This window comes from Ambystoma mexicanum, chromosome 2q, assembly GCF_040938575.1.
Source record: "Ambystoma mexicanum isolate Mex_15411 chromosome 2q, UKY_AmexF1_1, whole genome shotgun sequence".
Lineage (NCBI taxonomy): Eukaryota > Metazoa > Chordata > Amphibia > Caudata > Ambystomatidae > Ambystoma > Ambystoma mexicanum.
The window spans coordinates 356,057,605-356,083,417 of NC_090924.1; the positions used below are offsets into that span (position 1 = coordinate 356,057,605).

A 25,813-nucleotide genomic window follows, 5' to 3' on the forward strand; every position below is an offset into this window, starting at 1 on the left:
AGTAGTGGGATCCTCGCGGTTACTGCTAATTGAAGTTAGGTTGTGTTTTCGCTTCGGCGAAATTCCGTTCTGAAGAAAATATGTCCGGAAAAGCTTTATTCCGTCCTTGTGCGACATGTGGACTCAAAAAAGTCTATGAAGGTGATGCCCACATGGATTGTATCTACTGTCTCCACCCGCACCACACGGCGGATACATGCGAGATATGCCAGGGTTTCTCCCAAAAAACCCTTAAAGATCGGAAAAGAAGGTTGGTCGACTGGCTTAACGACAGAGCGGGTGCCTATCCGGCATCAGAAGTTGGCTCCACGGCCTCCAGGAGCAAGTCGGAACCTCCCTCGAAGAAGGCGAGGCCTGTCGAAAAATGCCCTGCGGACAAGCATGCGGGAAAGCATGCTGGGTCTTCCTCATCACACAAAAAGTCCTCCTCCTCCTCATCCTCCAAGACAGAGAGGCAAGCGGCATCAAAATCCTCCTATGGGGACCGTCCTAGGTCTTCCGTGAGTCGAGATGCTTCAGCAGGGAAGTCGGCTACGAAGTCAAAAGGCTCGGTGCCGGCGACTGGCTCGTCGACCCCGGTATCGCTGACAATGCCGATTACTATTCAGGCAGCAGCGGTGGGGATTCCTTCGTCGACGGGGACTCAATTTATGGCCTGGCAGCCAGAGGTCTGTGAACCGGCCCTCCCTGAGGTCCTGCTGCAAGACACGGCTTTGCCGGGGTCGTCGGTGGAAGGAGAAGGTGACATGGTTATGCAGCCGTCGGACTTGGGCCTACGGCCTTCCAATACGTCGACGACGAGTGCGAGTGGGGGTGTGGTCCCTCTATCCTCGACGTTGCTGACCCCCCAGACGGTTTTGTCTCTGGATGTGCTTAATACACTTCAGAAGCTCCTGCAGCGTCTGGATACGCAGATCCCACAGCCTGGCACTTCATCGTCGATATTTTCTGCACCTTCCGTCGACGAACAAGCTCAAGCAGCTCGCACGACGACCAAAAGCCCTTCGGCCTCCCTGGTGGCGAAGGATCGTCCTCGAGTGCAGGAGGAGGGTCAGCTATCGGAGTCCGATTCTATACGAGGTGACTCAGGGTCGGACATCTCCCTGTCACCGTCGAGAGACCCAACATGGAATTCGGATGTAGAGGTAGAGTCTACGAGGAGTCGGGCACAACCATCTCCTCCGGATGATGTGGGAGCCTTCCATGCAATGATGGGAAAAGCGTGTTCCGAGTTCGGCTTAATTCCTGAGGAGCAGAAGAAAGATTGCTTTCTTTTTGATCACATGGGTCAAAGGAGGAAATCGGTATTTGCCATCCCAATCCTGGACCACGTATGGCAAGAAGGCCTCAAGACGATGCGTCATCCGTTCTCGGAACCGGCTATTAAGGGGCGTATTGAGAAAAAGTTTAAAGCTCCAGATTCCACTCCAAAATGTCTAACATCACAGCCACTGTCAGACTCTGTGGTATCGGCGGCAGCGGCTAGGAAGGCCAGAGTACAGCAAAAATGTTCAACCCCTCCAGAAAGCGAGGCAAGGAGACAGGACGCCTTCGGGAAAAAGGTGCTCTCAGTCGGTGCCACGACGGTGAGAGCAGCCAACTCCTTGGCGATTGTATCTCGTTACGATAGGGAGATGTGGCATAAAATAGCCCCTATCCTAGAACACCTGCCGGAAGAACATCGCAAAGCAGCCATGTTACTAGTACGGGATGGTGAGGAGGCCTCGAACCATGCAATTAATATTGCGGTGGACCTAGCAGAGTCGGGGTTCAAACAAATCAATCATGGCGTAGTACTTCGTCGACAAGCGTGGCTCAAATGTACTACTTTTAGACCTGAAGTCCAGTACAAAGTTCTAGACATGCCATATGAAGGAGAACATCTGTTTGGAGATAAGGTTGATGAAGCCTTGAAGGGGATGAAGGAAGACACGGATACCGCTAGGTCTCTTGGCGCCCTCCAGACAGGTAGAAGTTTTCGCTCTTTTCGCCCCTTCAGGGGCGCCTCCGGAAACTCCCGCTTTGGAGCCTCTAGGGACCGTGGATTTAACAGGCCCTCATACTCTTCACAAGGCTACAGACGGGCATCCCAGTCGGCACGTAGAGACAGAGATTATCAAGCCTCCAGACGACGAGGCTCGGGTCCCTCGTCGACGAAGGACAAGCAAACCAGCAACCAATGACGGCCTTCGGAACGTCCTGGGGGGTCGAGTCTCTCATCATATCGACCAATGGAAATGCATCACCACAGATCGATGGGTTCTGGACACGGTTTGCATGGGGTCATGCGCTGCAATTCAAAAACAAGCCTCCGAGTCTTCCGCCAGTGTTTTCGGCCCAGCCCCACCTTCGAGTTCTAAGACAAGAGGTGGCGCTTATGCTACAAAAAGGAGCGGTAGAACGGGTTCCTGTGGCACAGGAAGGACAAGGGGTTTATTCCCGGTTCTTCGTCGTCAAGAAGCCGAATGGAAAATGGAGGCCCATTCTCGACCTGAGGGTACTCAACAAATGGCTAAAGGGCTCAAAATTCAAAATGCTAAAGCTCCAGGAGGTTATCAGGTCAGTGCAACCCATGGATTATCTGTCGTCGCTAGATCTTCAGGACGCATATTTTCATATCCCAATACGTCCACGACACAGTAGATATTTAAGGTTCGTCGTCGGCCAAAAGCATTTTCAGTTCAAGGTCCTCCCGTTCGGTCTCATGTCCTCCCCCAGGACGTTCACCAAGTGCTTGGCCCCCATAGCGGCCCATTTAAGGAAGGACGGTCACCATGTCTATCCATATTTAGACGACTGGCTGGTCAGAGGCTCGTCCATGGAAAACACACGCAACAGTCTGGGGGCCACGATGTCCCTTTTACAGGAACTGGATTTTGCGATAAACTTCAGCAAGTCCTCCGTAGAGCCCTCGAGGACCTTGGTCTTTCTAGGAGCGGAGTTTCATACGCACACAGGCCTTGTAAGACCATCCAGCGAAAGAATACAGAAGCTACAAAGCAAGGCGTCGGAATGGAAATGCGGTACCAGGGTGTCGGTGCGCAAATACATGTCCCTGCTAGGGACCATGTCGTCCTGCATTCCGTTGATAAACAACTGCCGACTGTTTATGAGACCGTGCCAGGAATTTCTAGCGGACCGTTGGATGCAGAGCCAAGGTCGCTGGTCCGACAGATTCGTCATCGACGAACAACTGGTACAAGCACTCCGCTGGTGGAGAGTTTCTACTCATCTAACGAAAGGAATGCCTCTGTTGGAACCGGTGTTCCAGAAGACGGTGGTGACGGATGCATCACTGAGCGGATGGGGAGCTCATCTGGAGACGTTACAAGTACAAGGCCTGTGGTCGTTACAAGAGTCCTCCCTGCATATCAACCTGCTAGAACTGAGAGCAGTGCGGTGGGCCCTAAAATCTTTTCTTCCTCAACTGAGAGACTCTGTGGTGCGTGTCATGACGGACAACACAACTACAATGTTTTACTTAAGGAAACAAGGAGGAACATGTTCCAGGTCCCTGTCGACAGAGGCACAGAAAATCTGGCATTGGGCCCTGCAACACAACATGCTAATCTTGGCGTTCCACCTACCAGGCGTGAGAAATGTGGAGGCAGATGCCCTCAGCAGGGAAATGAACGAGGTTCACGAATGGGTGCTGAACGACCAGCAACTACAACATGTATTCAAGAAGTGGGGACATCCTTCCATCGATCTGTTCGCGACGAAGGACAACAGAAAATGCCCGCAGTACGCAAGCAGATGGCCTCAGCAGGGCTCACTGGGGTATGCGTTCTCCTTCCCATGGACGAACAAATTCCTGTACGCATTCCCTCCTTTTCCTCTTATCCGGAGGACGTTGCAATGGATCCTCAAGTACCCATGTCGGGTGATTTTGGTAGCCCCGTATTGGGCCAGACAGGTGTGGTTCTCAGACCTGCTGCACTTGGCTGCGGCGGAGCCAATGAGGTTCAGGAAGATCCCCAACCTTCTGTCTCGACAGGAGGGTATCATCTGGCATCACGACCCGGACAGCCTCAAGTTGACGGCCTGGCTCCTGACTTCGCCGAATTTGGCCAGCTAACGATTCCGGAGGAGTGTCGTCGTATTCTGCAAGCGGCAAGAGCACCTTCCACAAACACTTCATACTCGTACAAATGGAGGAGTTTCTGTCAGTGGTGTGGGGATCAACCAGGTTTGGATCCGCAGTTGATTATGCCGGAACAGCTCCTTCCATACTTGCTGTTCTTAGCTCAAAAGGGCTTATCGGTGTCGTCGATAAAAGTACACCTGGCCGCCATCTCCAGGTTTACACGTCAACGACATTCCGCACCATTATTCAGCGACCGCCTGATTAAGCACTTCCTTAAAGGGTTGTTCAGGAGCTTCCCTCCCGAGAAGAGATTTCCTCCGGTGTGGAGCCTCAATCTGGTGTTAGCGTCTCTTATGAAACCTCCTTTTGAACCAATGTCATCGTCGTCTCTAAAGTTTTTGTCCTGGAAATTGGCCTTCCTGGTGGCCATCACTTCAGCCCGACGTATTTCGGAAATCCAAGCTCTAATGGTAGACCCACCATACTTAAGATTTTTTAAGAACAAGGTGGTCCTGGCCACTAACCCACAGTTCATACCGAAGGCGCCTTCAGTGTTCCATAAACATTCCTCTATTGTCTTACCTACGTTTTTTCCAGAGCCATGCTCGGGAGCAGAGCGCACGTTACACACATTAGACGTGAAGAGGGCTCAAGTTTTATCTTCATCGCACGCAACCTTTCAGGGAAACGAGGCAATTGTTCGTGGCCTATGGTCTGGGTGCAAAAGGCAAAGCCATTTCAAAGCAAGGACTGTCAAGATGGGTATCGTCTACCATTTCGTACTGCCATTCCAAGGCTGGGAAGCCTCTTTTGCGACGCCCAAGAGCTCATTCCACTAGAGCGGCGGCATCGTCGACGGCGCTGTGGTCTGGAGTCCCTCTGGGGGACATCTGCATGGCGGCTACCTGGGCGGCTACACACACTTTTACCCGCCATTACTGCCTGTCACAACAACATGCCGAAGATACTCGGATGGGACAGGCGGTGCTTCGACACCTATTCCAATAAGGTAAGCCCCGGTTGAGGGGTTAGTTCTGGTTGCAATTATGATTGAATATTGTTCGTTCTCTATGTTAACTATTGCCGATGGGTACATGACCATAGAGAACTGGCATTGTGAGGAAAGTATGTGAGTTTGCATGCACGCCTCCTCTCTTTGGGATGGTACTGCTATGTAATCTATTCTAAGCATGTGAATCCATGAAAGATCCAATGCTGGAGAAGGGAATAGTTTCTTACCTGTAACTCCATTTCTCCAGCATTGGTATCTTTCATGGATTCACATGCGCCCGCCTGCCTCCCCTGGCCATGCAAACTGGTTCCCCCACTACTTTGGGGGCCGAAATCTGAGGGAGCGCGGGGGCGGGTCCTGTATTTATATCATGGCATCTGGACGGCGCGGGCACGCATGATACAAAACGAGGTGGATAGGACGCATAAGCTTCGAAAAAGTTTTCCTACGGGAAAGGGTCTATATAATGTACCGGGGATTCCCAGCCTGACGACAGGGAATATTCTAAGCATGTGAATCCATGAAAGACACCAATGCTGGAGAAATGGAGTTACAGGTAAGAAACTATTCCCTTCTGTAGTAGAAAAGAGGCCAACACCTAGCAGTGTAATTTGAGTACAAGACTAAATTCATATAATAGAACGAGATGGAGGAAAAACCTAGATTTGAGAGTTCTGCAGTGTGGATGTGATGTGGGATAGTGTTAAAAAAATTCTGTCCAAGTGAGGCACATACTAATATTTTAAAAAATAAATGTCTAAGTGTGGTACATGCTAGCATTCACAGTCTTATCTAGGTGCGACGTAGGCTGGTGTTCACAATTCTGACCCAGTGTGGCACATACCAATATTCACAGTTCCATCTAGGTGTTGCACTTGCCAACATTCACAGCCCTATCTAGATGCAATGCAGGATAGTGTTCACAATAGTATGACCTTAGAGGTTAGAGGCTAACATTAATCAATCTTTATCTAAATGTGGCACATGCTAGTAATCACAGTTCCGAGGTAGGGTAATGTAGAGTGGCAGGGATTTCTGGAGTAATTGCTCTACTCCCCACCCATGCCACACTTACTTTGGTTGTTGCTGTTGGTTAACGGTTGGTCACTGGCTTCAATTGCATCCCCTGCAGACATATCTGGAGCCGCCCTTTGCCTTGGGCCCTTAGCCACAGGGGATGCCGGGCAGAGGGCTGCCCTTGGAGGGACCGTTAAGGCCAGAGGACTAACCAATCATGGGTGGGGGGAGTGGTAGGAGGCGGGCGGAGGGAGGGGAAGAGCAGGAGAGGGAGCCGGGGATGCGAGGAGCCACGCGGGGCCTGGGGGCCACATCAGAGTGAGGCCAAGATTTAAAAAAGGTCAGGGGGTCTCACCTGCTAACGCCGGATAGTAAAAGGTGTGTTCCCACAGTGTGGCAAACTAACCAACAGTGCCCAATACAGGCAACCAATCAAGGGTGGAGGATGTGGTGGGAGGTGGGCGGAGGGAGGGGAAGAGCAGGAGAGTGAGACGGGACGCGAGGCAGCACGTGGGGCCTGTGGGCACATAAGGCCTAAGATTTTAAAAAGGCCAGGTGGATTAGAGGGTCTCACCTGGGAACGCTGGATAGGAAAATATATGAAAAAAATATTTACATTTTGGATTTCAAACTCTACAATAATACTACCTGATGGAGCCAGAGTGCTCACGTTTCCCATGGCCACGCATGAGACGGCGACCCAGTCCTGTTTATGCTCGCAATTGTGAGACTTGCAGTTTTCCTAAATTTCCAATGGGATAGAAACAAATACAAGTCCCAGAATCCAGAGGGGGGAAAAAAGGGACTGGGCAGCCTCCTCATGCCTGGCCACTGGAAACTTGAGAGTTCTGATAGTTTACTTGCAAAATACACACATCTCAAATTAAAGTAACCTTACAATATGTAAATCCTTAGTGAAACATGTTAAGCCAAAAGAATATTGGTCTAGTTTTATTTTTGGTGGAGAGGTCACATTTTAGTGGTATGGGTGGATTCCATCACATGCCATCTGAACCCAAAGTATTTATTTTGACCTGATAGTTTATATGTGTGACTTTAATAAAGTGAATACCAGATTCTGGCCTGACCGGGTGTAGTTCTTGGACCTTTCTATTCTTTGATCAGACATTTCTATTCACCTGCCACAAGTTCAGTATGTTTTGATCCAGTGAAGGGGAGGGTGCGTCACCCCCACCCTACCATTGCTGAACTTGAAAGCATGGTACCTGAAAGCTAGTTTATTAGCATGTTTATACGTTTTGGGAAATCCTCATCAGTCTGCAGCTAGAACATAAACTACTAAGGGACAATGCAAAAGTAAATGGTTGAGATTACAGAAATTGGGTTTTGGGAAATGGCTTTAATCCTATCAATGCCTCTATTGATGATTTTCTGTTCGTTTTTTACCTGGATTCCACAGGTGTTTTGGTTGACACTTGTAAAGACTATTTATTTGAAATTTGGGGCATACTTGAATAAAAAGGATGGCTTTCTCCTAACCAAATGATGCAATTAAGCATCAATTTGAGGGTTTGTTGAGACTTCACCCTCCCTTCGGAGAGCCTACTTGGTCTTCGCAACTATCATGAACAAAACATTTGAGCCAATGGTGGTCTTACATGAAAAATTGCCTTTCGGTTGCTATAACCTACGCTAGGCGGATTGGATAGCTTCATGGTCTGTCTCAAAGCAGCCTTACCTGGCTTTTCATTAAGACAAGTTAGTCTTGCTGACTCTTCTGCCCTGCCTTACCAAAATGGTTACAGACTTCAATAGTAACCTCTAGAGTAATATTCAGGTATTACTTTCCAATACCTCATTCAAATAAGAAGACCCTGCATAACTTAGATGTGTCAAGGACTCTCAAGTTGTACATAAATCAGACAATATTTTTTTGAGGCTCAGACCTTCTCTTAGTAACTTATGGTATGTTGCACCCGAGCCGCAAAGGCTTTTATTGCTATCTAGATTTCATCATGTTTCTCCAAATTGTATGCAGTGAAAGGGGGGTATATTTTGTAGAGGCTCCAGGCACATTCCACTAGTGCCAAGCCTGCATCAGTGGTTTTCCTGAAACACATTTCTATCATTGAAATGTGCAAGTCTGCCATTTGGGTCACTCCTGTAATTACATCATTCTAATGGATTGTGTCCACCCATGGATTTCTCATTTTTGATATTAGTTTCCTGCTTTACAGTTCTCATAAAATAAAATCAACAGCAAGGGGCGCCGTGCAGCATCGCTGTCTATGTACCTCAACAGTTTCCATTCCCAAGTCCGGACATTACATTGATGATAGAATAAATAGCACACATCGCTCCCTGTTACCTCCATACCGTTTTGCCACATCCCCAGAATGATCTCTGAATGGTTCAAGTCACTTCAGAGCATAGAGTTCTTTACACATTTTGTGATTCTTTCACATTGTCTACACTTGTAAACAGCCTTCAAGAGGTGTGCGGACTGTGCTCGAAGTTGTCATTCATGGATCCACACAGAATTTTTCTCTGTGTCCTTGGCGAGGCCCATGACATTCTCGAGTGTGGCTCTTGCCAATCAATGGCGAACAAGGCCTTATAGGAGAGAAAGTCGATGCGTGCCTCTGTCAGGCTGAGTCTTGCTTGATGTCCACGGAAGCTGCTGAACCCCGACAGACCCACCAAAGGTGTGAGGTGCTCAACCCTAACAAATACAGTTAAACATCTAACACCCCTAGGGGAAAGGAGAAAGTGGATAACATAAAAAACTGGAACAGTTTCACTGGTATGTGGAACCTCAGGAAATCTGCAGCAAAGACAAATGAAATATAAACTTGCATAAGCAAACAGTTCACTATGTTAAATCCCTGTCTAACAATGCACCTTAAACACTCTGTTACCTGTTCGCCCCTTGAGGGTTTTTTCTTTGAACTTTGTTCAATGATGTTGATTTTTAAACTTATGCTGGCACACAGTTCAATTTTGACTCATTACTATATTCTTTTACAGTATCACTCAGTTCACATTTCAAATTGAGTGTTGACTCTCGACTCAGAAGACTATGCACAGTTTATCATTGACTGAATTTGGTTTCTTTACTGAGTCCGAAAATAGATTATTTGCAAACTTGTGTTCAATGTATGAAAGCTCACTGTTTCCTCCATGCAGTCTCCTGGCTCATCATAGAAATACGATTTTTTTTTATCCTGTCACTGCTTTACGCTGAATCCTTGTATTAAAATGTCAACAAGATTCAGCTGACTAATCACTGGGCTCTAAAACGAATGCCAGTGAATCAGCTGCTTGCCAAGTCTAAACATGCATGCGCGCGATAGAAAAAGAAAATGTGTGCAATAAATTACTCTGACAAGCGTTTGATTCCTCTGCTATTCAGAGCACAACTAATTACTTCAAAACAGACTGGTGGAAAACGAACACCCGCCCGCATCTGTTGTAACTCACAGAATAAAGCTGCACTAAGAAAAACCAAGCGATTGGAGGGAACAGCAACAAAATAATTAAATTCCTGAAAACGCAATACAAAGAGACACGAGCTGAAGAATACGAGCGAGCCGCATTTACAGTTTTAAACAGTCAATGGTTTTCATAGTCAGCCCACAAGAATACAGTTACACAAGGCTGCAAGAGACTATTTAGCAAAACGTTTTAAAGCAGGTGAAGATTTAAAGTTGAAAGCAACACTTCAGGTTTGTCATGACAAGAATCTTTTTACTTAGCTTCTTTTTCTGATCTCTTCTCTGTAAATGACTTGACTTGCCCTTTCTTGCTTGAAGACAGAGTTCAATATACTGTCAGGCCTTTGGAAAGGCCTAATAACCGGGAAATCCTGAAACACCACCTACTCAGCTGTGATTCTGACAATGAAAGGCAGTTGACAGAGCTTCCAACTGCCCCTGTCAACACTCCAACCAATCAGGTCACTGCCCTTGTCCACCATCTTGGCTTGGGTTTGAATCCACGGTCTGAAATGGGAAAGTTAAGGCCTAATAGGAAAAATGACAGACAGCAAAACACAAATTACCTTTTCTAACCACAATTTCCCTACCCAGGGACGCTAACAGGCAAACCAGACAGGTGACAACCCTGACAGACCTGGGTTGGTCGGTGTCAAAATCACTCTCCACACCTACCAAGAGAAAATCCTGAGGAAAATAAAGCAGTTTAGCTTAAAGCTAAAAACGGCATTGTCGATTGTATAGCCTACTAGCTGTCCCCGGCCACGCGTTGCTGTGGCTGTCTGGTTAAATGTAAAAGAAAGAAAAGAGAAAGCGCACATTTATAATGTCTAATTTCACAATGCTTGTGGGTAGTTTTTAATGGCTCTGGCGGTTCTCCAAGTTGAGGCAGTTTCATTTTCCCGGCGGCGCAAAACATTCCTTTCGTTTCTCCATTAAATTTTAGAGCCTTGCAATAAGGACACACTTGAGTCATGGTGCCGATGAGAACATGCCGGCTCAAACTATAATCGGCTGGGTTGTACCGGAATGCAAGGCGATTGTAATCGAGTGATTGCTGAGCACGGAGTCGTGTTTGACGCTGATCTGCTGTTTCTCGTTGACATCTTTCAGCCACTCTCAGCCTGTCGCGTTCATTCTGTTGAGAACGAAGCAGATCTGAAGCTGCAGAACGCGATCACAATGCTCGCAACGTGCATCCTGAAATCTGGCTGCACGCCGCTCTTCTGCTTCCTCGGCATGTATTTGAGCCATTCTAAATCGGAAACATTGAAATGGAATCGTAAAATATTTAGTATAGCGTGTGTTGCTTTTACGTCCAACAAATGGAGCTGTTTTTCAGAAAAAGCATATTTTTATCTGTCACAGCTGTGACATCTATGTATAGTAGTTATATAGAAACACGCGAATATTCGAATGCAACGTTGTGTCAAAATTTCAAAGCCATCGGTGAAGAACTTTCGGAGATTTAAGATTTTGAACAAACGAACATTTACATTTTTATTTAAATGGATTGCTGGCTGTTTTACTTTGGGTCATACAGCCCCAACCAATGACACCCATTCTCCTTAGCTCTACCTCTTGTGGCCATCTCCAGATTTTTACTACGTTTTCATGTTGGGAGTCCTCGAGATACGCTTCTCGATTTCTTCAAATTTCTTGTCTACTTTTGTTCCGTTTTTTCTTACAAATGTCTTCTATCCATCACCGTTGTTACTTCTCAGCAGCACAGATCTGTTGCCGATTTCTATCCCACCATCCGTCGGATCGTTGCGTTGTGTGAGGCTGCAGACCGAGTTTTGGGCCTAGTTTGGGCGTCATGTCAGAAGCCGAAAAGAAGAGCCCCCTCAAGCCTCATCAAGCTATCTCTTATTCAGGTCAGGAGGAACTGAGCAAGAGGAGGATGGATTTGTCAACCTCTTCCTCGCAGCAGCCAAGACTACGGAGTCCAGCATCAGATGGCCTTTGAGCCATTTATGAGTCGTATCCAGGAACCCTATATTTCTTCCGCCAATGCCCTAGCCATCCTTGCACGTTACGACAGAGAACACTGGTACAAGTTGGGGCCCATCCTTGTTTCCTTGCCAGATGATAAAGCGGAGACCATGGCCATATTTCAAGAGGGGGAAGTTGCATCTGACCATGCAATAGCGGTCGTCCTAGTCATTCCCGACTCCAGTTTCTGACGTATGGGCAACGAGGTCGCCTTACACCTTCAAGTTTTTAGCTTAGGGCCACAAACTTTACAGGACGTCAAAGCCAAGGTTGTAGACATGCCTTTCGATGGGGAAAACCTTTTTGGCAAGGCGGTGGACAAGTTTGTTCTTGCTTTCAAGACTCACACAGAGACGGCACACTCTCTGGGCACGCAGCAACACAGGAAGCAGAGCTTTCGCTCCCAGAAGGGGGAAGGTCTCCTGAACTTCTAAGGTGCTCAGCTCTTCCTAACATCAGCCCTCCCACTACACTGCGCAGGAGGCGTATGGAGGCTGCTCCCAGGCCTATAGGAGAGGCATGCAGCGTTGTCCGCAAACGACCAGGATGCAGACTCTTAAGAAAGCCTGACCAGGCCCAGCCCTCGGGCTTCCACTCCATCACCCCAGTGGGAGTCCGGCTGTCTGTCAACATGTGGCACAACATCTCCACAGACAAATGGGTGCTCAACGTCATTGAGCAGGGACACTCCCTAGAGTTTCAGGACAAGTGGCCCTGTATTCCCCCAGTGCTAAGGTTAGAACAGCATGGAGCACAACTCATCAAAGGGGTTCAGGCCATGCTGCTGAAAGGGGCAATGGAACCCGTCCCTCTGCACCTCTGGGGTGTATTCCAGATACTTTATGGTTTGCAAGAAGTCAGGTGGAAGCCCAACAAATTTGTGAAGTCCCAAAAATTCAGGATCCTCATACTACAGCACATAGTCGGCCAACTGGAGGAGAGAGATTTCCTGGCGATGCTGTACTTGGGTGATGCGTACTTGGACATCTCCATTCACACAACACATCAGAGGTTCGTACAGTTCGTCGTCCAAAGAAGACATTACAAGTTCAAGGCGTTACCCCTCGGCCTCAAATCAGCCCTGAGGGTGTGAACCAAATGCCTAGACCCAGTGGTGGCGTTCCTTCATCCGAGGGGAGTGTATGTCTACCACTACCTGGACGATTGGTTGGTCCGTTCTCACCCTCATACCCAGGCAGTGCAACATACTGCAGATACGTTCCAGACTCTCTTGTATTCTCCATAAACTATACCATATCCTGCATGGTGCCGTCCCAATACTCCCTGTTCTTGGGGGCCCGACTCAACAGTCACATGCCTTGCGGCCCCCCCCAGAGGAAAAAATAAAAATCATCCATGGGAAGGTCCAATGGCTGTCGTCAGCCACCATTGCTACTGTTAGGGATGATGTCCTTGTGCATCCATTTGGCCCCTCATTGCAGGCTGCAAATGAGGTTGCTTCAGGAGTTCCTGAACGCCAGGTGGAAGCAGATCTCCAGTACATGGACCAACATGATAGCCCTCAATCACGTTTTCCGGCAAACCCTGCACTGATGGACCATTTGCCCTCACAGTGTGCCCCATTCGGGACCCCTGCGCATCAGGAGAGTGTCAGGAACGACGCCTCGATGGAAGCTTGGGGCGCACGCAATGGGTGGCTATCTGCCAGAAGTCTATGGCTCCCAGAGGAAAAGGCGTTGCATATCAACGTGCTGGAACTGTGGGCAGTTTTCTGGGCCCTCAAGTCTTTCAAGCGTCAGCTCTTGGGAAAGGCGGTCAGGGTCTTCAGACAGCAGGACCACCATGTATTAAATCAAGAAGCAGGGCGGAACGAGGTCGCCCATCCTCTCTAGTAGCAAAGAACCTATGGCGCTGGGCCATTGCTCACCTGATGTTCCTCGCCCCGTTCCACCTGGCGGGTGTTCAAAACACCATTGCAGACACTCAGCTGGGAGCTGTGGTCCTGCCACGAGTGGAAGCTCCAGCAAGCTTTTCAGCAAATGGGGCATACCTCAGATCAGCCTGTTCACTACACCGGCCAACACCAAGTGCAAGCAGGTTCTCTCAAGCAAAGAGACTGGCGAACACCTTCTCGATCTCATGGGAAGGCTGGTTCCTATATGCATTCCCGCTGATACTGTTGTTGCTACGTGTGATCAACGCACTCAAACTGTACTGCTGCAAGAAGATCCTAATTGCACTGGTGTGGCCCAGGCATATCTGGTACCCGATCTCCTCCACCTTTTCGATGGCACCAGCATTCAGACTGCCTCCTCTCCTAGATCTGCTCTCCTGGGAAGGAGGATCCATCCTTTACCACAATCTAGCATCTCTGAGACTAGTGGCCTGGCTTCTGCAGGCCTAGATTATGGACACTACTTGCTGTCCTTCGATAAAAGAACGTTCTGGCTAAGGCCAGGGCCCCATCTACACTTGCCTGTTACAAGCAGAAGTGTATGCGTTTTACAGTATTGTGCTGGTCAGAGACAATCTCTCCATGGCGCATTATGGCACCACAGCTTCTTCCTTACTTGCTCTCGCTTGCCAAGGCTGGCCTTGCACATGCACCGACCAATGTACACCTGGCCGCCATCTGCAGGTACACCCGGACACCGGGCAAGCTCTCGCTGTGGTCGCATACGCTTGTCAAAGAGTTGCTCAAGGGCCTATTCAGGACTTTTCCACCAGGGAAGGCTCCTGCTGCTGCATGGGGCCTTAATGTGGTACTCTCCAAGCTCATTGGGCTGCCGTTTGAACCTCTGCATCAGACTCCCTTGAAGTTTCTTTCTTGGAAAACTGTTTTTCCCATGGCTATCAGCTTGGCCAGGAGTGTTGGTGAGATACAGGCACTCTTGCAAGTCTCTGTTTTTATCATTACACCCAGCAAAAGTGGTTCTAAGGGCTCGTCCTTCCTTTATGCCCAAGGTCCCGTCAGAACATTTAAACAAGACTTTAGTACTGCCAGTTTTCTTTGCGAACCCCTCTGGAACTGCTGAGAGGTCTTTGCATTTGCTGAATGTGGCGCGTGCCTTGAAATTCTATGTTGCCCGCACAAAGGATATTCAGAAGACTTCTCAACTGTTTCTGAACTTTGGACCTCTGGGTCATCGGAAGGCCCTGTCTAAAGCGTTCATCCACAGATGGCTTCCCGGCTGCTTCATGCATTGCCATCACCTGGCAAGCAGGCCGTTTCCAGGCAGACCAAAGGCTCATTCCACTAGAGCAATCGCATCTTCAACAGCGTTCTTCTCTGGTGCTCCCCTGCTGGATAGCTGCAGGGCTCTTATGTGGGGGTCTACTCACACCTTCACGAAATTCTGTCGACAGGGATTCCAGGGAGGAGTCTTGTGTCAGACAAGCAGTGCTTCGCAACCTGTTTTCTTGAGATGAATGTGTTCATGGGTTAATTTTATTGCTTCTATTGAGCCTTGCCACCTCCCGTGGTTGTGCATATCAACTGCTGTTTAATCTTTTTCATAGCATGTGAATCCATGCAAGACCCATGCTGGAGAACAAGAGTTACAGGTAACTCTTGTTCTCCAGCATGGGTCTTGCATGGATTTCCATGCAAACCCTCCCTCCTCCCTCTGCAGCTCTTCTTGTGTCCTTACTGCCACTTTACGTGTGTGAACAAACCTGAAAAGGGCCACCAGAGGTGGATCTAAGGAGGACGAGTGTCATTGGTTGGGGCAGTATAACCCAACGTAATAGCAATAGGCTGTACATTTTTAGCTCAATGTTAAACTTCTATTCTTTTTACAGCGGATTCCCAGCCTAACGACAGGGAACATTCGTAGCATTTGAATCCATGCAAAACCCATGGTGCAGAACGAGAGTTACAGGTAAGTAACTTGTTGCATACCCCATATACCTCCTTCAGGATCAGTGTCTGAGATTAGTGGAACCCTGCCGCCACAGACTCTCCAGCTCCAGCACCTACTCACACTTTTTTGCAAGCATTGTGCATTTGATGTTCGCACAGGGCTGACGATCAGTTTGGCCTGGCTATGCTAAGAAATGTTTTTGGTTATGGATTGCGTTTTTACATGGACATAGTTTATTGCTGCCGTCCTGGTTTAATACATTTCTGGCAATCCTCCTATTGGTAGGACTGAAGGGGCAGAGACATAAGTGAAAATCACCAAAGTAACTGTTGTGTTTTTAGCTCTTACGTCATACAATCTGTCATCCATCCAGTCACCTATTTCCTGTTTGTTAAAAATGATATTCCTATAAGGGCGTAGATTTTGAGTCTATCAGAGGAACTGGAGGGGAGCAGCGTGGCAGTGCTTGTTATGAAAAACTATCACTCATAGGATTCTATGGTACGTTATAAACTTCTAGGACATCTGCGCCTTAATCCATTTTGTAAGGTGGCATCCCATTCTTTTGATTAAGTGGATGAACAGAATGACGGTTTAATGGCCCGCCAGCCCAGGCTTCTTTCGTGCCTACAAAGTTAAACCCTGTGTCCACTCCCCAGCTGGGGCATGAAAGCCATTCTCACCCTGTGATTTCCCGGGGTGCAAATAGTTTTAAATTGTTTTCTCTTCCAACGGGAGATGAGCTCTGCGTGAGCCCATCTCCCGTTGGAATGGAAAGAATTGACAACAAAATGGCCGCCATAAAAATATAAAAAGGGCTAGACCCCTTTTTGGATGACAGCGACATGGAAAACCTGTTCCAAAATGTCTGCCGTCATCCGAAAAGGGGACCTTGTTCCTTTTTTAATTCAAATGGCGGCAGGTACGATTTTTTTCTTTGGTTTTTTTTTTTGTGAACCGCTGCATGCAGTGAATGCAGAATAGTGCCCGGGAAAGGCAGATTCCGATTGATCAGAATGCCTTTCCCGGGTGCGAATATAGTAATTACTATGATGAGTAACTTTCACTAATTTGCTGCTTGCAAACTAAAACTTTTCAGTCTCAAAGGGATGATGTACAAAAGGTAAACGAGTATTTTTGTACATATAAGTGTTGCAAATTTCTCTCCTCGGTGGAAATGGATAGTACAAGCATCTGATTTTATTGAAAATGCTTGCATCAAAGAAGTATTTTTCAGGTAAGTAACTTTTTTTACACTTCTGCTATATATACTGAATACATATGTATGTATCAAATATTAAACCTGTGTTTTTTTTCTCTCCAAAGGATGTGTTGCAGTCTCTAATATTCATCTGGTTGTTCTAGAGTAGGTCAGCCTAGCAGGATTTTTGGTTCGTTATGTTCAGTATCTAAATAATAATAGTACCAGTTTATTATTCTCTTTATCCAGAAGAGGGAAAGCAATCCTTGAAAAACTGTAATGGAAATGTAGTTGGGTTGACTTTTTATGTGGCACTTCCTTAAAATGTACTTTCCTTTTTTTTTTCTTAAAGATCCAAATCTCCGTATAGTGGCTCATCGTACTCTAAAAGTTCCTATTCCTACTCCAAATCGAGATCTGGTTCAACGCGCTCACGTTCTTACTCTCGCTCCTTCAGCCGTTCCCGCTCTCGGTCCTTTTCAAGATCACCACCATACCAGAGGAATGTCCGGGCGAAAAGTCGGACTTACCGCTCTAGATCCAGGTCTCATGGATATCATCGTTCACGATCAAGAACACCCCCGTACAGAAGATACCGGTCACGATCTAGATCACCCTCTCATAGAGTTCCCTCACCTAATAAACGTGTTATTCCTCAAGCAGAAGATGAGAGGGATTATTTAAATCGCTACAGGGAAGCTCCCCCATATGATTTGAAAGCATTCAGTGGCAGGCAGACTGAGTTTAGAGATGCCTCAGAAAAGGAGAGATTCAGAGAATGGGAGAGGAATTACAGAGAATGGTATGATAAGTACTACAAAGACTACAAAGGTGTTTTACCCTGTCCCCAGCCCAGACCAAGATCTCCTGGCAATAGGGAAAACTATTCACCAAATCGCTTTCCTCTGCCACCATCCAGAAGAGACAATTCCCCCTACAATCGCCGCAGAGACGATTATCCCACAGCCCAACCTCACCGAAGTCGGAATATTGGTGGAAATTATCAAGAAAAACCTCTGAACAGAGACAACCATCCTGTCAAAGAGATTAGGAAATTAAAGGAGGAGGAAGTTGAGAATCCCTCTGGAGATGGGAGAGTTAATAGGCACAAAAAGCATAGAAAGAGGAGGAAGGGCATGGACAGTGGCACAGATCTGCCCGAATCATCGAGAAAACTCAGAGATCCTACTGGTGATGAAGGAAAGAGTGATTCTCTTTTCTTCCCTCAAAGCAAAAATGATGCAACACCTGTGAGAGACGAACCCATGGAGGCAGAATCTATTGCTTTTAAAGCAAACTCCGAAAAGGAAAAGAAAGAGAAAATCAAGGCAAAAGCTGATAAGACAAAACGTAAGGCTGATGGGAACACTCCTAAGAAAGAGAGTGCTGTTAAATTGCATAAATTAACTCCAGAAAAGAACACAGAAGTTGGCTCTGAAAAATCTCCATGCGCTGAACCTCCTTTGAAAAAGTCAAAAGAGGAGTACCAAAAAAGTGAAACTCTCAAACTACCATCATTACACATAGATGAGAAGGGAATAGCAGTACCTCGAAAAGGTCATCCTAAAACATCAAACGACAACCAGGATACAAAACCGGCGAAAGAGGAAAATGTAGCAAAAGAGCATTCTAAAGAAGCAAAAACAGAAAAGACCTTGGACAAAGACGAGAAGTCCAAAAAATCATCAGAGAAAAGTAAGTCTGTTGAATCTAGGGTAGACAAAACCAAATCTGTGGATCCCAAACTGGATAAAAGCAAATCTGCTGATCATAAGATGGACAAAATCAAGTCTGTAGACCCCAAGCCAGAAAAGGTTAAGACTCTGGAAGCCAAGTCAGAAAAAAGAAAAAGGAAAGCAGAGGCAAAAGTAGTCGAAAAGGAAACAAATTCTCCTCTGAAAGTCCCTAAAACGGAGACTGCTGCTGATGAAATGATTAAGCCCCCACCAAACGTAAAATTAGAAACAAGCAGTGAAAATCCCCCAAATAGCTTGGAAGAAGAGAAACCCATCTCTGTGAATGCGCCAGCTAAAAAAATTAAGCTAAACCGTGAAACAGGAAAGAAAATTGTTAGTGTGGAAAATGTTGCAGCTGCTGATGAAATCAGTGAGAAATCTGAAATCTCTATCAAAGTCAAACCAGAGAAAGTAAAGAGTAAAATGAGGCGTAAAGTAACAGCTGCAGATGGTTTTGGATCCACTCTCGTAGATTATACAAGGTAAGAGTCACCAAGTATTTAACTTTTAAATGATTGATAAATTGGATGTGATGCATTGGGGCACCCATGACTTATTTTGCATGCCCTTTCAACACTTGCTCATTAGGTTACTTCATCTGTGTGTCTGTATAAGAAACAGCTGACTCAAATAGTTAATCGAACAGAACAAGAGATGTTTTCTTAAGTGGTTTAAAAAAAATGTCAGACTGTACTACTCATTCATAGCATTGTGTGTCTGGCTATGTACCTCCACATACAAATTCCACACACACACAATTTTCCAGATTACTTTCAGACCATTCATCCAGACTTCTGCTTCAAAATCAGATCGCCATTAGTATTTTGCAAATCCTGTATTCATGGTGTGGAGTCACCCTCATTTAATTGAAAGTGACAGCTGCCACGATAAATGCCCTCAGGAAACGAGAGGTGTGATCCGCACTACCCGTGGGTATTAGGAGAGGGGCACAACAATAGCCACCTGAGTTCATAGACTTTCCAATATAACATGAAACCATGCTTGTGTGTGTGATTGTGAATTCAATCTTACCTGACAGTTCCTCCACCTACCATTATTATGTTTGTGTGAATCTATTAATCTTTGCCCATACTCCTTCTGCGAAGTACCTGCTGCCTGAATCGTGCTCGTCAAGTCCCATTACCCGTTTAAATACCACTTCTGGCCCAACCACACAGATTCGGCTGCCTCGTCTGCCCTCTCCCTGCCCCTCCCCCATATGTATACTCCTTTAGCTGCCCCTTAGCAATCACCTCCCCCAACCCACAAGTTTCACATTTCTGAATGTGTGGGGGTAACCCTCCACATGCCTCTGCTCCGGCACACCACCACTTTATTTTACCCCCATATCTGCCTTCTTTGGCTCTCCCTGCAGTTGCACTTGTTCCCCTTCCTCTTCTACACATCTCAAGACTACTTGTGTGTCCTTGGGTGTCTGCACAGAGCAGGCCTAGAAGACTGAACAACTCTCCTCCCTCTTCCTGGCAGTTCCTCATTTGTCAATACAAGAGAACCCCGAGGCTGAGTCTTTGGCCTAACTTCAATTCCCACAAAATCACACACTAGCGATTCAGTGAGTAGGAATTGGCTGATTAGGGGGGTAAAGCAGTTGCTTTATGTGGGGTAGGTAGGTTCCCAGTAAATAAAGTGTTGTGAAGAACACTAAACCGTCACTGTAATGATAACCGGAGAGACCTGCATAATGTTGTTCAGTTGAGCAGGCATATGAAGGAACACATTTATGGAACAAAGTGCACTTCTATATTGCTATTTCTAGCACATGTAAATCAGTTTTAGATTCACATGCTGTACATGCGTTTCCATCTAGTTGCTGGTCCAGGGTAATACAATGTGTTTAATGATACTAAAAGATGGGAGGTGAGAGGGCCGTTTCTGTCACATTACCCTTGTATTTATTGTACAGGCTATCCTTAATGTGTACCGCTCTCACTGCCCCAAATCGTCACTCTGAGCTTGTTTCATTTCTGCCATCGAACCAGTTCATTAAAACACTAGAGGTACAGAATAATAACTGCAAACAAGCAGCAGCAGAGTTTCACTGCCTGGTGAAAAGGACAGGTCATGAGAAAAATTTAAAACTTAATTGTGTTGCATTTTGCAAATTTTGGCCTCAATCACCTGGCCCCTTTTGTTTCCCCCTTGGTGGCCCCTAGAACGAGGCAGGAAAGGGGCTCAGTCACAAAGATTATTACATTCTGTCCAAGGTCTCATTCGAGATTCCCCTGAATCGATAGACAGTATAAAATTGTACTTATCACTAGAGCAAGTGGTAGAGACTTTCCATGCGTGCAGAAAGGTTAAACTCTGGCAACTGAAAAGCAGAAAATAAGTGCTGGACAGCACATGCCATGGAAGCCGATAAAGTCGATGTTTCCATAGCATCTCAAGAGGCAGAACCAATGTTTAAGACTTCAAGTCAAGAGTGGAGGGTTCCTTGGAGGGGTGGGGAGTTTTTTTTTCTCCAGAAACGGGGATCAGCCAACAGACTTCATGTATGGTGAGGCATACAAGTCCTACTCTTACAAAGTCACACGCCCACAGCAAAGGAACACCCAAAAAGGCCCAGGAGAAGAGAGCATGGCATCTAGAGGAGTGACTTTGTGAGTGATGCAGCATCCAACGATGTGCTTGTGCCTACAGCCCCAAAATGTGCAGTGGAGCAAACGGCCCATACGCATGGCGTCAAAAAACTGGTGTCCAAGGGCCATGAAACCCACATTGCCGATATATTGGCCTCTAAATTCTCGTAAAACATGGTGCTGAAAGACATGGCAAAGAGGAAAAAGAAAGGATCATCGAGATCTGCATTGGGGGTTAGCGGTTTTGTGCACATGATACGCAGCCACAAGTCATAGAGAAGGTAGACCTCTTCACAGAAGATCAGGAGGAGGTGGAAGCCCATGATGATACTCAGAGCGAATCAGAGGATTAGCCAATAGACTCCCTGGGTAAAATGAAACATTCCGGAACACAGGAGCAAGAAGAGAAAGGAGAGTTAATCGAGGAGATGTTGGATGAGCCAAAGCCTATCACAGCCTTAATTTAAATAATGGAATTGGTCAAATAAAAAGAAAATGCACCAATTTAGCAGCAGCTAAAGATGTGAGGTATTACATAGAGCCTCCTAATAAGAGCACAGCTGGCTGCTAATATGGCTAGGAAATGATGCACTCGGGTGCCATTGCCTGAAGCACCCACAGATAGAGAGCAAAGATATGCATGCCATGGACAAGAAATTGGCCACCCCACCAGCGTGTGCATGAGGATTCTGAGCACCATTGCACTTGTAGATTGCCATGATTTTAAGTATAACATTTACATTGCATTCTGAACTGAAGGCAGGCATTTTGCTAACAAGAAATGAGGCTGTCTCGCTTAAGAGAAGAAAACCATGACAGCTGTACTAATCAATTTTCCACACAGTCGTCTTATATTTCCTCTGTTAACATTAGTGTATTATGAACTGAGACAAAGGAGTAAGAAATTAGTTTGGTTACAATAGACATCAACAGAACTATATCGTTTGATGAGAAGGCCTTGCAGTTAATGCTGTTCAATTCAAAGAATGTAAATCAATGAACTATCGCAAGCTGGCTAATCGCCTTTAAGACTAGTTCTCCAGTATGTGTCTTGTATAGATTCATACATGACCTACCTTTCCTTTCTGTGTGAGGTATAAATATATGTATATCTTTGTTATAATATTCTTCGAAGAATTGGAGCAGTAGAAAGGGGCTTTTGTTATCCAGTGACATCACTGAGTTCTTTTAGTAATGGTCCTCTGCTATGAAAAGCAATACTGCGAGGTTAATGTTAGTGTCTGGGTTTCATGCCGTATTGAAATCATACAAATCTTTGATGGATGCTTCTTTGCTAATATTAGAGAAAAGTTACTTGTTCTTTCAAAAGAAATGAGAAAAAGTTAATATACCGTTCTCCAAACAGTGCTCTTTTTTCCTAAAAGGTTCATTGTGATTTATTTATTTTTTCTTTTAACTCCCATGCTGTCCTGCCAGTAGGATTTGAAAAGTATGTTTCAAGTGATTGTGTCAATTGTATCACATTACATATTTGTATATGCTGCATTTTTTAAAAGCACTTTTGTAGGAAAGTGGTTGGCGATATATAATTCTGATAAGTGATGTTTTAATCGAATTGTCTGCATTGTCCCTTTATTTTCAGTACAAGCTCAGCAGGCGGGAGCCCTGTCCGAAAGTCAGAAGAAAAGCAAGATATAAAGCGAACCGTGATTAAGACGATGGAGGAATATAATAATGACGACACCACACCTGGAGAGGATGTCATCATCATGATTCAGGTGCCTCAGTCCAAGTGGGATAAAGACTATGATTCTGAAGATGAAGATGTAAAGTCATCTTCCCCACCTACTGTTACAGGAAAAATGGTTAGTGTCATCAAAAATGTCAGTGTAAAGGCAGCAAATCCATCAAAGCCAATTGAAAGGGAGCCAGAGGCACTGGAAAAAAAGCCCTTAAAAGATTTGCCCCTGGACGGATTGCGTCGTGAAATAAAAACATCAAAAACATCCACATCAAGTGAAAAAAAATCTAAAGACCGGGATTATTCTGTTTCTGAAAAGGACATTTTGGAGAAAAAGAAGAGTAATGCACAATTAGAGAAGGATGGCAGCGTAGAAAGAACAAACGACTCTGGAAACCAGAAAGGTCTGTCACAATCATCCAAGGACAAAACTGAAGACAACCTGGACTTTGAGCATGTGCCTTCTGTCAAAGACCTCCCCCGATGCAAGGACAAAAAGCCAGAGTATGAAAACATCAAGAATTACTCTGGCTCAAAACGCCGAAATGAACGGAGCGAAAGCAGTAAAAGAAAAGAATCGCCTTCTCGACTTAAAGATTTTACATCTGGCCACAAACATAAGTCTAAGGAAAAGCAAACTGAGCCATCTAAGAAGGGGTCTGCAGAATCAAAAAGGAGCAGTAGGAGCCCCTCGAGAGAACAGAAACTACACGAAGATCACAAAAGCCCCTCTGATTGTAAACAGTCAAGTGATGAGCACAAAGCACAAGAAAAAACCACTGTGAAAGAACGAGATAAACCCATATTGGACCCTAAAAGCAAAGAAAGAGACACTAGTGGAGGCAGGCCATCTCACACTAGACATCCTTCACCAGATGGCAAAAGTGAGAAAGAACCCAGTGATAAGGATGCAGTTAAATTGAAGCCTCCACTGAGTCGCACCACCCGGCTCTCCACAGACTTGACAAGGGAAACCGACGAGGCTGCATTTGTCCCAGACTATAATGAGAGTGACAGTGAAAGTAATATATCTCTAAAAGATGAAGAGTGCTCAGACAAAGGTTTGAGAGAATCAAAGGAAAAGCTGGATCAGGAAAAAGATGTGGCTGCTGTAGGAGAAGCTATGCCACCAGCAGACTTGACTGCTGAGAATCCAGCCCCAAGCAGCCTAAGTGGGAGCCGAAGCCAAAGTCCCTCAGAAAGCCCAGCACATAGCAGCAGTGCCAGCTCTGCAGGTAGCCAAGACAAAAAGAAGAAAAAGAAAGACAAAAAGAAGCACAAGAAACACAAGAAACACAAAAAACATAAGAAACATACTGGTAATGAATCAGAATTGGATAAAAGCCAAAAACACAAGCATAAAAAAAAAAAATCCAAGAAGAGCAAAGACAAGGAGAAAGAGAAAGAGGACCAAAAAGTGAAACCTTTATCTGTTGTTGCCTGAAATGACAGAGTTGAACAATTGACTTAATTACTAAGTCACATGTATTAAATTTTCTTATAATGTAAACAATTTGAAAAACTTGTAAATAACAGTATGGGGAGCCTTTGCTGCACTTAATATATTGCTGCTTGATTATTTGATTTTTACATCAGAGCTATATAAAGTGAACATTTTGTACAGAGTTGTGTGTTTGACCATGTGACATGAGCGATTTTGTTTTGCTGGGGCATTTTGAGTTTCACCACCACTAAATTATTTGGGGTGAAGTTTACTAAACTGTGAATACTTCACTTTTTTATTTTGCTTGTTTTTTATTGCCTGGAAGGAAACCTTCAAACTGATGGATGTACGTTCTGAAATATCATCCAGTTTGAACGACTTACAGAGTTTGTTGCAGCCCTGTAATGTCACTTTCAATTGCAATAAATATTTTCAATAAACAAAATTTAATAGAATGCTATTTGCGTTGAGCTATCAGACCATAATAGAGTGGAGTGCCTCTCTTCTGTTTGGCCTTCACTTTGAGGTAAGGTAGACGTTACCTTAAGTACAGATATGTTTTTGTATTCACAATTTTAATTTGGTATGGTGTAGTACACAGAGTGCAAATATTGTTTTAGATTTACATCCCCAGAGAATCCTTCCACTAACGCTGGGTGTAATGCTGAAAGCACAGTAATGTATCCAGCCATTTAACTCAATCTTCATTGCCGTTTCCCTCCATTGAAGCCTTTCTCTATATTTATAATGCGACAAAGTTTACAAAGAACCCTTTTATAAACCATCCGATTAAATACACTGTAATTTTACAATCCTCAAAGATGGAAGCCCAGTCCATTGTAGGTTTTCGTTATGGGGTGCACCACCTCCCCAATGTTATTTCTATATCTGTATAGTTACTGTAGGGTGCAGAAATTAAGACAATGATCTGTTTAGCAGCATGAAATATGCCAGTTTTTGCAGTACATATCAGTTATATTACATAAGGGGTTTTCATATTAAGTTTGAGAGTGTTGGTTAAATTAAGTGAGTCACCGGCTCTGCCTTCTTAAACATAAACAAACTTGAAATGTTTGCTTAACGATTTTGATAATTCCTCCAAATGTACAATGATAGGGTTGGTTGGTAACTTATGATTCTGAAAGCAGCTGTTTGCCATGGGCCCTGCTCTGTCTAAAAGCTAGGTGCAGAGAAACTTTCATTGTTGATCAAAAGAGGTCTAATAATATTTCCCTTGAATGTTTCCTTTTCCAAATTGTCATAAGCCTTGTTTGCTAAATCATCGAACACTATTCGACATTCTTGCTATATTGCTGTTGTGGAAGTCGTTAACTTACCTGACCATTAACTGCATTCCTGATCTTGGTGGGCCCAGGCATAACAAAGCTTGATGGTAGCTCAATCTTAATTCTGGCAACGGGCAGCACCCTTGCCAGCCAGGTCATATGAGAACACTATGGACCTTCCATAGTCCCAGAATATGACACTGTACAAAACAAGAATCTGGATCGTGGAAATATATTTCGAATGGATTGTGTCCTCCCTCTTTGATATTTGTATCCGCTTTGCTGCTTTGGAAAAAATAAATCCACACCAGAGGGCGCTGTGCTCGATGGTGTGGCGTCGATGTCACTCGAAGGTTGCCGTAGAGCATCAACGTCATCCGTAGTACAAGTAGCTCCAGCCGCGCCCGTTGGCTTCAGTTCTGTTATTCCGAAGGCTTTCGCTTCGTGTATTTGA

The 25,813-nt window shown here is 45.5% G+C and overlaps 1 protein-coding gene across 3 annotated transcripts in view; it reads left to right on the top strand.

Annotated features, from left to right (window-relative positions):
* Positions 1–24,528, top strand: part of RBBP6 (RB binding protein 6, ubiquitin ligase) — a 726,265-nt gene extending 701,737 nt beyond the window's left edge. For all 3 annotated transcript variants that reach the window (XM_069647373.1, XM_069647374.1, XM_069647376.1), the window contains 2 exons: positions 16,944–18,809; positions 22,531–24,528. In XM_069647373.1, coding sequence (XP_069503474.1) covers positions 16,944–18,809; positions 22,531–24,073 — 3,409 coding nt within the window. In that variant the 3' untranslated portion in view covers positions 24,074–24,528. The remainder of the gene's footprint in view (positions 1–16,943; positions 18,810–22,530) is intronic.
* Positions 24,529–25,813: the final 1,285 nt, after the last annotated feature.